The 13,310-nt window shown below is 40.5% G+C and overlaps 1 protein-coding gene across 3 annotated transcripts in view; it reads left to right on the top strand.

The window, feature by feature from the left end:
* The window catches only part of NIM1K (NIM1 serine/threonine protein kinase), a 44,443-nt gene that overhangs the window by 19,678 nt on the left and 11,455 nt on the right, over nt 1–13,310 (top strand). For 2 of the 3 annotated variants that reach the window (XM_042455493.1, XM_042455494.1), the window contains exon 2: nt 6,899–8,115. In XM_042455493.1, coding sequence (XP_042311427.1) covers nt 7,827–8,115 — 289 coding nt within the window. In that variant the 5' untranslated portion in view covers nt 6,899–7,826. Of the gene's footprint in view, nt 1–5,413; nt 5,501–6,898; nt 8,116–13,310 lie in introns of those variants that run through there. The other variant, XM_042455491.1, reaches the window with a different exon arrangement.

The following is a 13,310-nucleotide window of genomic DNA, read 5'->3' as shown; positions in this document are numbered from 1 at the left end:
CTGTTCCCAGTAGACTCAGGCAAAGGCAAACTGTTGCAGCCTCTCCTAGCTTGTCTGCTCTTCCTCATTAATAACTTTCGCCATCCGATCACACATTGATATTGCTTGGCTACATGTGCCCTAGTTTTTATCTGTGAAATGTCAGAAAGTGTGCTGTCTTTGCTCTATAACTGGTGTGTTGCTGGGGGACGGGGAATGAGAACATTGCCCTCCCAGAATAAGAATTCTGCATCCCCAGATGATGATTTCCTTCAGTTCCCACATTTCTAGCTTTACAGTAATAAATAATAATAATAATAATAATAATAATAATAATAATAATAATAATAATAATAATAATAATAATATTTATTTGTATACCGCCCTCTGGCAAACCAATCCGGGCGGTTAACAACAGTAAAATATAAAATATGACAATTAAAAACACTTTATCCCTCCCCCCCTTAAGACAGTATTAAATAGTATAACATATTAAAAATACAATATCAAGGATAAAAACAGCAATTAAAACTAAAAACCCTGATATCCCTCTGTTGATCCTCAACCATCTCTAAGATGGGGCCACGGGAGGAATGAGGGAATCAGGGAACCTGGGAACCTGGGCCGGGATGGTTAATCTGGAAGGGCCTGCCGGAAGAGATCCGTCTTGACCGCTTTTTTAAAGCTGTCTAATGATGTTATCTGACGGATCTCATCCGGCAGGTCGTTCCAGAGTTTGGGGGCGACAGCAGAGAACGCCCTCTGGGAGATTGCCGCAAGCCTAGATTTTAGAGGCTGCAGTAAGTTCCTCCCAGAGGACCGGAGAGCGCGGGGAGGATTGTACGGGAGGAGGCGGTCTCTAAGATAGTTTGGACCCAAGCCATTTAGGGCTTTAAAGGTGATAACCAACACCTTGTACTGGGCCCGGAAGCTGATAGGCAGCCAGTGGAGGGACCTCAAAACCGGAGTAATGTGGTCCCTCCTAGATGTACCTGACACAAGCCTGGCTGCCATGTTTTGAACCAGCTGTAATTTCCGAGTCAAGCACAGGGGTAGCCCCATGTAGAGTGCATTACAGAAGTCAAGGCGTGAGGTTACCAGCGCGTGCACAACCGTCTCGAGATCCCTTACTTCCAGAAAAGGGCGCAGCTGGCGTATCAGCCGAAGCTGATAACAGGCACTCCTGACCGTCGCATTTACCTGATTTGTCATCAGGAGAGATGAGTCAAGGAGCACCCCCAGACTGCGAACACAGTAACATAAAACTTCAATTGAATATTTAGAAATGCAGTTTAGGCATCCAAAGAGAAGGGGCAGGCAGCGTTACCAAGGTAATGCAAACACAGCAGTATAAGTGTTTGAGGTGTGAATGGTTTTTCAGTATCTTACTTCCTGGAATGATAGAAATCTGAGGATTCAGGGAAATTTCATGTGGGGAATTCACATGAGGAACCAATGTGCATTTTGCCTCTCCTGCAGCTACACCTCTGCTTTGTATGTTTCCTGGTAAACATGTAAAGTACTGTGCATTACTTACTTGTTTAGGTCACCTTCAAGTGATCTACATTTTAAGGTGTACCTATTGTTTTGAAAAGCTGTTGTGTGTTTATATGACAGAAACATGTGAATTGTACAGGTGAGCACATCAGAGGCAGCATCATGTAGTGGTTTGAGCATTGGACTATGACTCTGGAGAGCAGGATTTGAATCTTCTTTCAGCCATGGAAACCCATTGGATGTCTTTGGGCAAGTCACACATGAAAGGTGAAGGCAAACTCTAGTTAAACAAATCTTGCCAAGAAAACCCCATGATAGGATCACTTTGGGGTCGCTATAAGTCAGAATGACTTGAAGACACACAACAGCAACAACACCAGGAAGCTTAGATTATCCATGTTTCAGTGTGCTGTCCTTGGCAAATATGAGGTTTGCTGCCATATAATATTTGAAATGAGGCATGCTTCTGTGCCTTGAACTAAGTATTCTCCATGCTTTTACTCTCCCATTTCAGCATTGTCATCTTAAAAATCTAGAAAGACCCCACTGCATTTTCTTAGAAAGGGAGCTAGGGGGAACTGCCCCTGAACTTGACACTTCTTCAGAAGAGGAAAGTAAAATGTTCCTGATCACTGTACATGATTTCACACTGAGTTAACCATACACTATTGCATCTCCTTGAGTTAAAAGCAGTGAAAGCTAGGATTACTGCAGCAGGCTGCTTAAAAGCCAATCTTGCCAACTGCATTCAGAGATTAAAAGCCTGTCAAAGATATATCACGGGAGACTTGGTAATTGCTTTGTGAGGTCAAAGAAAGTATATTGCCTACTGCTGGCTGTTTTTCTTTGACTGTGTTTTCGCAGCTAGGTTTAAAAATGGATGTCATGCAAGTTCAGTTTCCTCTGAGTAGCCACATAGCTACATATGTAGTGACGGGCAAACTCCTCTAGTTCTGTTTGATCTATTTGAACATAATCTATTTCCCAGTCAATCCCCACTGGGATTCTAATCGCTTTCCCAGGAGCGGAACAAGGTCCCAACCCTGTCTGACCTGCAGCCGTGAGTCCCTACAATCTGTTATCCCCATTTTCCCTCTTAGCCAGCAATTTTTGCTAGGAAGCCGCCTATTTCCCCAGTGCCTTCTAGAATATGGCTAGGATATAGAGTTGCCTGGGCACTTGATGTCCACAGTGAGAGCTCAGGTGCCTTGGAAAATTTCCCTTAGTCACTAGCATACTGTATCCCACAAAGAGAAAATAGGCCTCCAGAAAAAACTGACAGACAAATGGTGAGGTGAGAAGAAAGCACAGGTCAACCGCCATATCCATGGAACTAACATTCATGGTTTTGGTTATCTGGCTGAAAAATTAGGGACACATTCCATAGCATCAGGCTGGGAAATGCCCAGAAAGGTGTCATATCTAGAATCTCTGGGTTCTCCGACATAACTCTATGATATATTTGTACATATGCCCTTATTTTAATAGGGTTCGCTGTTTCGTTGTTTCCAGTATCCACGGAAAGTCCAGGAACTGAATCTTCACAGATTGTCACACTGTGTAGACAATCACATTCCAAGCCAGATAACAACAACAACATTTCTTACCTGCCTCTCCCCCTGGATTGAGGCAGGGAACAACAACAATTAACAAACAAACGACATCAGTTAAACATATCAATATAAAAGGACAAATAAGATGTATGCATATTAAAACAATACACATTTAAAAGTCACAGTTTAAAAATCATCTGGATAAGTCTGCAGTAAGAGACTGGTCTTTAATGCTCTTTTAAACCTGGACAGTGTATTCAGCTGTCAAATCTCTTACAGCAGGTCATTCCACAGTCCAGGGGCAAAGAAAAAGTCTTCTGGTGGGTAATTACCAACCTAGTCCTGGCTGATGAGTAAAAGTCCACCAGAGGACCTGAACTCATGAGGCATTATTGAGGGAGAACATTGCAAACCATTGGGTTTCATGCTCCAAATTAGAAAATCATCAACTTTGATTTCATTATTTGTGCTCTTTTTAAAAACTTAAAGTACTGATTTCTAATAAGAAAATTTCAAGAGATAACGACAATTCAGGTTGACAAGGGCAGTAGCATTTCCCATATGAGGACAACTGAAACTAGAGTTACAGTATTATACTACCAGAACTACCTGGCTAGCATGTCCAGTGATGGTGGAGGCCGAGGTGTTCTTGGAGCGATATTCTAAAAAGGAACTCTGACGGAAGCATTTTGTTCTTATTAGTTCAGGGGAAACAATGAAAAGGAGAGGGAATGAGAGGATATAACCTGCAAAATAATAAGTTATTAAGAATATAACATGGATAAAATAGAGGAAATGGTTTAAACTCATTTTTTAAAGCAAAAGTGATTGTATACTGTGACATTATTACAATTAAACAAAGAGTAGAGGTTGGAAGTAATTTTATTGTTTGTGTTTTATTGTTTTGTGCTTATTGTCTCTGTCTTATTTTTGTTGATGTTATTACTGTTTTCTTATAAAATAAAAAAATAGAAAGAAAAGAAAGAGAGGACATAAGAGATTTATATAGTTATTCATGGTATTAAAGAGCAATGTATTTCTTGCTTTTCTTTGATAATAGAAACTGAAGTAATTCAATGAAGCTGAGATATGTAGTATTTATTTGAAGTTCAAATTCCAGCACCACATACTCATATCAGAGGAAATTCAAGCTGCATTTATAATGTGTTAATGCCAAGTAGATTGGCCTCCTCCAATTAAAAATTAGTTTACTAATTTAATGTAGCTTTTATTCATTCTCATGTTTTGTGCAATTGTCAGTGTAATACGTCTTGATGGCCATTTACACAGATGGTTGGGATAAAAAAAGTGGGGAAAGTAAGAAGTAAACATACATACCGTAAGTCATTTAATGGATTTATATTTCAGAACTTCACAAAGTTTGACATGGAACAAAACCACTAAGAATGAAAACATGACATGCCTTATACTTGTGGTCCGGTTGAGACTGCTTCAGATCATTCACAAAAAATATTGATTTTTTTATTATAAATACAAAAAAAGAGGGGGCAGGAAGTTGAGAACAAGATTCTCAGGTTGAGCCTCCCTTATTCAGAATTCCAAAATTCACCATACTCCAAAAACCAAAACTTCCTGTGTGGCTGAGACAGCGACACCTTTGCTTTTTGATGGTTCAGTGTACACAAACGTCATGTCATGCACAAAATTATTTAAAATATTGTATAAAATTTACCTTCAGGCTGTGTGTATAGGGTGTACCTGAAACGTACATAAATTTGATGTTTAGACTTAGGTCTCATCTCCAAGAAAACTCATTATATACTAATACAGATATTCCAAAATCGGTGGGGGGGGGTGTCAAAATATGGAACAGTTTTGCTCCCAAGCATTCTGGATAGGGAAGACTCAACTTGTGCATGGATATGAGCTGACCACTTCTCCACAAGTTGTATTCTCAGTCTATTTTGGTTGGTAAAAGCAGTATGCCAGGTGGCAGGGAATATGCAGCACTGCAGAATTTCTGAGACTGCAACTCTCATGACCTCTTGCCTTTGACTATGCAGTCTAGAGCTAACAGGATGGCAGTCCCACAACACCAGGAGTTCTGCATATTCCCTAAAGGTGTAGTATAGCGGGCTCTCATTGAGCACTGCAGTTGAAATAATAGTTCTGTAACATGACTTGTCGTTTTATAACTACTCTTCTCATGAACTGATGCACCATCTTTGGTTAGAAACTCAAGCATGTGTTCTGATTATGTAACAGTGGGGAATGAATGCTTCGCTACCCATGATGTGCATTTATTACAATTGAATCTGGCATGTGCAGCGGGATTAACGTCAGCAGTGAAACAGGAATGCAAAAATAGCTTCTGAATAATAAATGTGCCAGAAGGGGGGAAACTGTCTCCTTCTCTGCTATATCCATCTGCCAGTGTTGTCCTAAGCTGCACTGCTCTTAAGCTGGTCTGTTATTTATATCCTCTTTACTGCATATATAGAAAGACAGTGGTGAGTGTCCGCTTTTGCTTTGTCAGAGATCTTAGGATCCTGAAGCTTTAAAAGTCTTCATTGCTGATGCTGCAAGTTTAAAAATAATGTAAAAAACACTAAGAATTGGGATACTGTTTAATTGATGGGTCTTAATACTGTCAAAGCTAGTAGTTGTTGGGGAGTCAGGTGAGAAGATCGATGAAGCTTCTTGTGTTTATCTGCTTATAAGCAATGGAGGAAGGGAGAATCTCATTTTTTTTCTTTTGGGACTGAATATTAGATTTTCTATCTGAGATCCTTGGCAAGAATGTTTTTAGTCTTGTAGACTGTGCCCACTTTGAAGAGAACAAATACAGATTAAGTCTCTCTTATCTGAAATGATTGGAACCAGAAATATTTGGGATTTTAGATTTTTTTCAGATTTTGGAACATTTGCATATATTTAATGAGATATCTTGGGGATGAGACCCAAATCTAAACATAAAGACAAAATTCATTTATGTTTCATATACACCTTATACACTTGCCTGAAGGTAATTTTATATAATATTTTTAATAATTTTGTGCATGAAGCAGAGTTTTGTACATTGAACCATCACAAAGTGAAAGTGTCACTATATCAGCCACCCATGAAAAATTGGTTTTTGGAATATTTCAGATTTTGAAATTTCAAATAAGGGGGACTGAACCTGTATGTAATTGTCTTTTTGCTGCCAGGAACAGGGAGAGGTCCCTATGTGAATTTCTGCCTTATTTTTTCCATAGAAAAATAATTCGGCTGACTTTAGATACAACACACTTTGATTCATGTGGATGGAAATGGGGACACCCTGTTGCTGCTTTGGATAGCAAAATTGCCTCAGACCTGGGTTGTTGCTGAGTGACTGAGTAATAACAAAATATGTGCATCATGCCAGAACATAAGGGGTTGGGAGGAGATGTTATATGGAGTTAGAGATATGGAAAAACTTAACTTGACAAGCAAGTTTCAGAATTTGGAATACTGAGAAAATTCAGTAGATAAAATGAAAGGACACAGGTCTTGCCCACAGGCATCCGAGGGTCTTGCAGAGAAGCCACTGGGCTGACAAAATTATTATTTCATTGGTTATGTAAAGATACCGCTCTGCCCTTGTAAAAGAGGAGTGAATACAGCGGGCATTCGCTTTTCCAGCAGATGTCCCGTCTTAACTGGTAGAGATTCTGATGATCCCCAGATAGCCTTCCAACCTCTTGTGGTGCTCGGTTAAGCAAAGGAAATGTGAGAGTGCAGCCAAGTTCACAGGTTGCCCGTTAAGCCATATCAAATTGTGTGATGTAATTATGGACACAGAGAGAAAATCAATGGCTTGGTAAGAACTGTGGATGGTTACACAAGGCTTCTAACCAACTGTTTTTGCATCTTCTTCCTCTTAGGAACATATTGCAGCTGGAAACATTTTAAGAGGGCTCAAGAGAGACTTTGAAAGCAACCATCTCTAAATGGAGGAGGGTTAAAGTGACTGCCGTTATTTAATCCTTCGCTGTCCTCCCATGTGACTTAAGAGGTATTGAAAAACAGATCCCCTCCTTGCTTTTCTGCCAGCCTTCAGCTTACAGCCTTCCTAGCATCCTCCAGCGTCACCTTTTTACCGACAATGGCAACAAAAAGGAACATCAGCAAGTCTCTAACAGCAGGGCTTCAAGGGAGTGCTCGAGCATTCACAAATTGGGGCAGAAATGTTGCCAGCTAACTAAGGAATGTAACAACAGAATTTCCACCCTTTGGCTCTTGGACTGGGACCTGAATCAAGAAGGGGGCAGGTACCCTCTTGACTCCTACCTGATGAGGTCAGCTGTTCAAAGGGACCTGAAGATGCTGGGACCTGTTCTAAACAGTCACCTAGTCAAGTTTGTTTGTCTGCATGATGACTATTGTGTGGCAACCTGAATGCAGAAGTGTCAAGAAGGGGGTGCCCTTCTGTTTTTGGGCATCACCAGCGGCATGTACTCCCTCATTCCTTTGATGTAACAGTTCTACAGCTTTAATTTCAAATCTTTAATTTAAGCCTGTAGGCTCTGATCCCCCTTCTAGTCCTCACATTTGAAAAGGCTAGTTAAAAGTGGATCCAAGGGGATCTTTGTGTCATCTGTAATTTACTTTTTCTTGGAGAAAAATAGCAATGCATTTGCAGGGCTGAGAGGTCTATTTTGAATAAATGTAGCCCTGGACCAATATCTTGACCTTGCAGAAGTTTCTGCTTAAACTACCACCAGTAAATTGGTTACATCCAGATCACTGTTGCTGCATTTTCCCTGCGGACCATCGTGTTGAAAGCAAACAGATATGTGATTGCTCCAGACTATGACCACAGGACATATCAATGGCGGTCTAGGAAGCCACCGATACGTGAAATGGAATCGGGAAGACAGCGGAGAGGACTATACAACGAGCGAGGTCTACGCAGATGATGGACAGGGCAGGCAGCGCCGGTTGACCCCCTTTGAGAAGCTCACTTTGGATATGTCCCGGGATGAGAAGGTGGTAAAAGAATTAACCCTAGGGAAGAGGATTGGGTTTTACCGCATCAGAGGGGAAATAGGGAGTGGGAATTTCTCACAGGTGAAACTTGGGATTCATTCTCTGACCAAAGGTAAGCTGTAGAGTGCATAGAATATGTGTTTGGGTGATGTTGAGTTCATGGTGTCATGGGGAGGCACAGAATGGAGGCTGATGAATGATAAAAGTTGTGTGTGCAGAAAAAGCACCAGTGTGCTGCTTTCAGGGTTGAGTGAAATATGTAGTATGCATATGTAACTGAAGGGCATGCCCAGACCTGGTGCCTTTTCACACAACAGAGTTGATAGTACTGTGATTCCACTTTGACTGCTATGGCTGCTTCCTATAGGATCCTGGAATTTATAGTTTGGTGAGGCACTAGAACTCTCTGGCATAAACTGTAAATCCCAAGGTTCCATAGGAAGTAGCCAGGACAGTTAAAGTGGAATCATAGTGCTGTGATTATTTAGAGTGAAATAATGTTTTTAATTTGTTTGATTTATTTATGTCCTGTGTTTCTCCTATGAGGAAAGATGGTACAGATGTCTATAAAGCCATAAATTGTTTGAAAAGCACAGTGGGATTTTAAATTTAAAATACAATCAAAGGAAAATCCATTCCACATCCTCACATGAAATGAGTTTGGCTGCCAAATGCAGGCTTTTTAATAAAAAATATCTTTTGCCTGCTGGTAGAAAGACAACTTGAACTCATTTACTTACTGTCTCAGGAGGCTTTAAAATGGGGCGGCCGGGGGGGGGGGGTCAGCTGTGCTTTCACATGGCTTTGAACATGTCCTCTTGTGATAGTGACTTTTGGCTGCCTAGATGAGTAGATGTCGCCACTCCCCAGTTTTCCAGAATATGTTGTTTATGATGAAAACATACTATTTCAATCATAAGTAGAAGCAGAAAATGAGAGTACTATATGAATATTCTTTTGCAAAAATTGACAGTCAGGCACATGTTGGAGATCAAACCAAAGACCGACAAAGGATGGGTGAACATTCACCAGAAGGAACATTGTATATGGTCATCAGACTATGTAGGTGTGTAAATACTGGGTGACAATGAGACACAAAACCTGAGAACTTCACTTGCTTCTCTGATAACACAATCCTGTGATCTTTTTGTGCTGATACAGAAGTGCTGCACTGATAGAAAACCCATTTTTATCTCTGTTATCTGGTGGTCTTACTGATGCCAAGGACAAAATTAAACATTGGAGCCTGTACTGGTTTAGTACTGTGGGAGTGTATAGTAGTACATTTCTCAGTCAGATTATACCTTTTGCAGGGATAGGGATAGTCTGGCCCTCCAGATGTGGTTGGATTGCAATTCACAGCATTCCTCATCATTTTATATACTCTGCTGGATAGAGCTGCAGTTCAGTGACATTTGGAGGCTGCACAATTTCCACTTCTGTTTTAAAGCAGGCCAGGCCAATTCAAAGATACATCACTATGGTCCACCCTGTCTCATTGGTATGTATGTTAAACTGTTTTATGACAGATAATATGAAGAAAAATGAATTGTTTTTCTTTTTCTCTGTTCATAGAACATAGAGCTGTATAAGCATTTAACACCTGGTTCACTGCCCTTATGGTATAAAAATATATGTGGTTATGCTGATAATACTATGAATTTTATATGGTTAGGCATCTAAGTGGGCTTCTGTAGGGTTTTCCCTCCAAACTACAGCAGCTAATCATCTCCGGATTTCTAATGTAAACTGTGTTTTCCACTAATCAAGAAACATGTGTTTCACCTGGGGATGGAAATAATTGTGAGTAACAGCTGGATTTTATATTTTGAAATATTTTTGAAGAAATATTTTGGAAAATGGGATGAGAATAAATATTTGTCCCTTTGCTCCTGGGAGCCCCAGAGGCTGTGTTATGTGAAAGCATCACAATACTAGCTAAAACCTTATTGAAAGTCTACAGACCCTTCCCCATCCTAGTTTCATGTTAAGACTCTGATCATGCACACACCATGACTTCAGCATCACACACAATCCCTCCCCACATTATTCCTCTATCCACTTGCTTTTGTAACATTGTGCTTGATGAAAACATCTGGAGAACTCAAAATCTTGCCCTCTGATCTTTGAATTTGGCCCAATAAAAATGCTAGACTAGCCTTTCTCAAACTTTTTATCCCAGAGGAACCCTTGAAATAAGTCTCAGGGAATTCCTGCCCCCCCAAAAAATAAAATAAAATAAAATCTATAGCTCAAACAAAAAGGATTTTCCCCCCATCACAATCTCTTTTGGAACTACTAGAGACCTCTTGCTAAACCCTAGGGTTCCTGGTTGAGAAACTGTATGCTAGACTAATATGGATTTTGAATTTCTTTGTTATGATTTCTCCTTCCTGAATTTGATATCAGCACTATCTATTTCAAGGTTTTAGTCCCATAATTTAAGAGTTTTCTTGTTGTGCAGATACATAAGCTACAGTGAAATCTCTTAACATCTACAATACTTCAAACATAACGAAGGTGCCACTACCTCACACACTATTGGGGATCAAATCAACAACCCTGAAACTCATAGATCAAATCGTTTCTGACATATGGTGACCCTGAAGCTCATGGGGTTTTCTTGGCAAGATTTGTTCACAGGAGGGCGCCATTGCCTTCCTTTGAGGATGAGAGCATGTGACTTGCCCTGGGTCATCTAGTCTTCCTATGGCCAAACAGGAAATTGAACCATGGTCTTCAGAGTCGTAGTCCAACACTCAAACCATAATGCCATTCTGGCTCTCATTTTATGCACTGAGTTAAAAGCTTAGTTTGTTCACCCGCAGTATTGTATGTGGTTTAATTTGTGGTTCAAAAATTAGAAATTAGACTTCTTCATCCAAATGTAATATTACTTTTGTACGGGGTGTGAACTTTTCATCAAATATTTTCTAGGGGTGTGGGGCATAGAAAAGGCTGGGAACCACTGATATAGACCATTAGAAGGTTTAACTATAGTTTTTTGCTGGTTTTTCGGGCTATGTGGCCATGTTCTAGCAGAGTTTCTTTCTGACATGTCACCAGCAGCTGTGGCGGGCAGCTCTGCAGATGCCAGCCACAGAGGCCTGGCAAAACATCAGAAAGAAACTCTGCTAGAACATGGCCACATAGCCCGAAAAACCAGCAAAAAACTGGATGCTGGCCATGAAAGCCTTTGACTTTACAGAAGGTTTAACTGTTAACGATGGATCATGATGATGATTGATGATGATTTAACAGTGAAACGGTGAGATACTTCATCTTGTTGAGTTAGCAGAATATGGAAATGCAAGGAAAATTGCCCTAATGAGGATATTAGGATTTGCAAATTGTGTTCAAAATATTATTAATTATTTGTTGATTTGAGCTAAAATCATAAAGAAAATCTCAAGTAATGCAGTTAATTTGACTGGGCTTCTCTCAAAAGCTTGTCTTTCAGATCCGGTTTCCTCTGGTTTCAGATGGCTCATTAGCCCACTGGCGTATATTTAAAAGAGGGAATCTCTCTCAGAGATGGTACCAGTATATCTTCTGGCCATCTGGAACTAATCCTGCAATCCTATGTGTGTTTAAACATAACTAGAACATTACTTTTTTTTAAATGGTTCTCAGAATCCACTGGACAGCATGGCCACCAGCAATTATAGTTTGGGCATTCTGGGAGCTGTAGTCCAAAAAAAGGTACTTTCCCATGCTCTCTACTTGCTTAGGAAGAGTGACACACACACACACACACACACACCATTGAAGTGTTTCTGAGAAAGGACATATGGTATGTAGGCTGCATACATTGCAAAGAAATACCTCAAATTTACTCTAAACCAGGGTAAGCTGTCTCTAGGGATTGGAGGGTCACTCTAGCCTCTCCTCATGGGACCATGGAGAGTGTCATTCCTTTTTGGAGGATGAAAAAAGGTCTCAAGGGGACAAAAATGCAACCCCCACAATGGTGAATGTATATTACATTTCGGTCCAAATATTTTTTGGTCCTCCCCAAATTTAGGTAATGTGTGGTCCCCAAACTCTCTTGTGGGGTCTGCATATAATGGACCCGCTCCCCCATCCCACCAGTTTACATCTTCTCTCTGTCTCAAAGCCAAACCACTGCCAAGTACCAAAATCATGCCGTTACTCCTTATCAGTATCTCCAGACTTATTAATCTGCATTCAGTTACAGTCACACTTGCTGGGTTTAGAGATGCAGGACCCCGTGAAAGTGGGAAAGTCACAAATAAAAAACTACTTTAAAAAAAAAAAAACCTGACAGAACACCTCCTGGGAATCGATAGGTCCTCCAACACAACACCCACCGGAAGTTATTATTTATTTATTTATTTATATCCCGCTCTTTTCCCTAGACTGGGACTCAGTTGACCACAGAATTGTGCTGGAGGACCTAAAAATGCCAAGAGACATGTTCTGTCTAGGAATCTCTAGGTCTTCATGCAACATCTGGTGAAAATTGGCCATTGAGTCATGCTGGATGACCTAGAGATTTGTGGAGAGGACATATTAATCATTTCCACAAATAATCACATCTGCAAAAGTCAAAGCTGCAAGTGGGAAGGGCTGATTGTACATTATAACCAACCTCACCTTTGCTGTGTGTCTGGAGAACATTCCAGGAACCCTTCCACACTACACAGTTATAGCACTATGATTCCACTTTAATATCTATGGCTGAAGTCTCTGGGATCCTGGGGCTTGTACTTTGATGAGGCAGTAGAACTCCTTTGCTGAGTATTTTAAATACCACTCCCTAAACTGTAGAGTTTAGGACTCCATAGGATGGAACCAACGACAATACAATGGCATCACAAAACTATAATTGTGAAGTATTAAAGGCCCCAGGTAAGATTCTTCTGCAGTCAGGTACCTCTCACTCTGTTGAGCATCTGCAGAACTGGACTTTTTTTTTTATTAGTTCCTTGGCAGATTTCTTTCCTTCAAGGATCTGTTGTTCTGCCACACAGTGTGTGCTGCTTTGTGTAGCTTAGCTCAAATTCAAAATGGTGAGTACTGCAGACCTTCTACAAAGATCAAACCTCTAAGCTGGGGTTGTGGAAATTTGCCCTGAGTCAAGAGAAAGTTGGTTGTAGTTCAGTCCCCTAAAAGGAGAGGTTGTTTGTGACACCACATCTTTTAGTAACTCTTGGGCTGCAACTGCACTGCAGAGATAATCCAGTTTGGCACCATTTTAACTGCTATGGCTCTGTGCTATGGAATTCTGGGAATTGTAGTTTTGTGAGATATTTGCCTTCTCTGTCTGGTGCCACAAAACCCGAC

The sequence above is a fragment of the Sceloporus undulatus genome, chromosome 2 (assembly GCF_019175285.1).
Source record: "Sceloporus undulatus isolate JIND9_A2432 ecotype Alabama chromosome 2, SceUnd_v1.1, whole genome shotgun sequence".
Lineage (NCBI taxonomy): Eukaryota > Metazoa > Chordata > Lepidosauria > Squamata > Phrynosomatidae > Sceloporus > Sceloporus undulatus.
The sequence above is the reverse complement of the archived record's forward strand: the minus strand, read 5'-3'. Positions and strand labels throughout refer to the sequence as shown.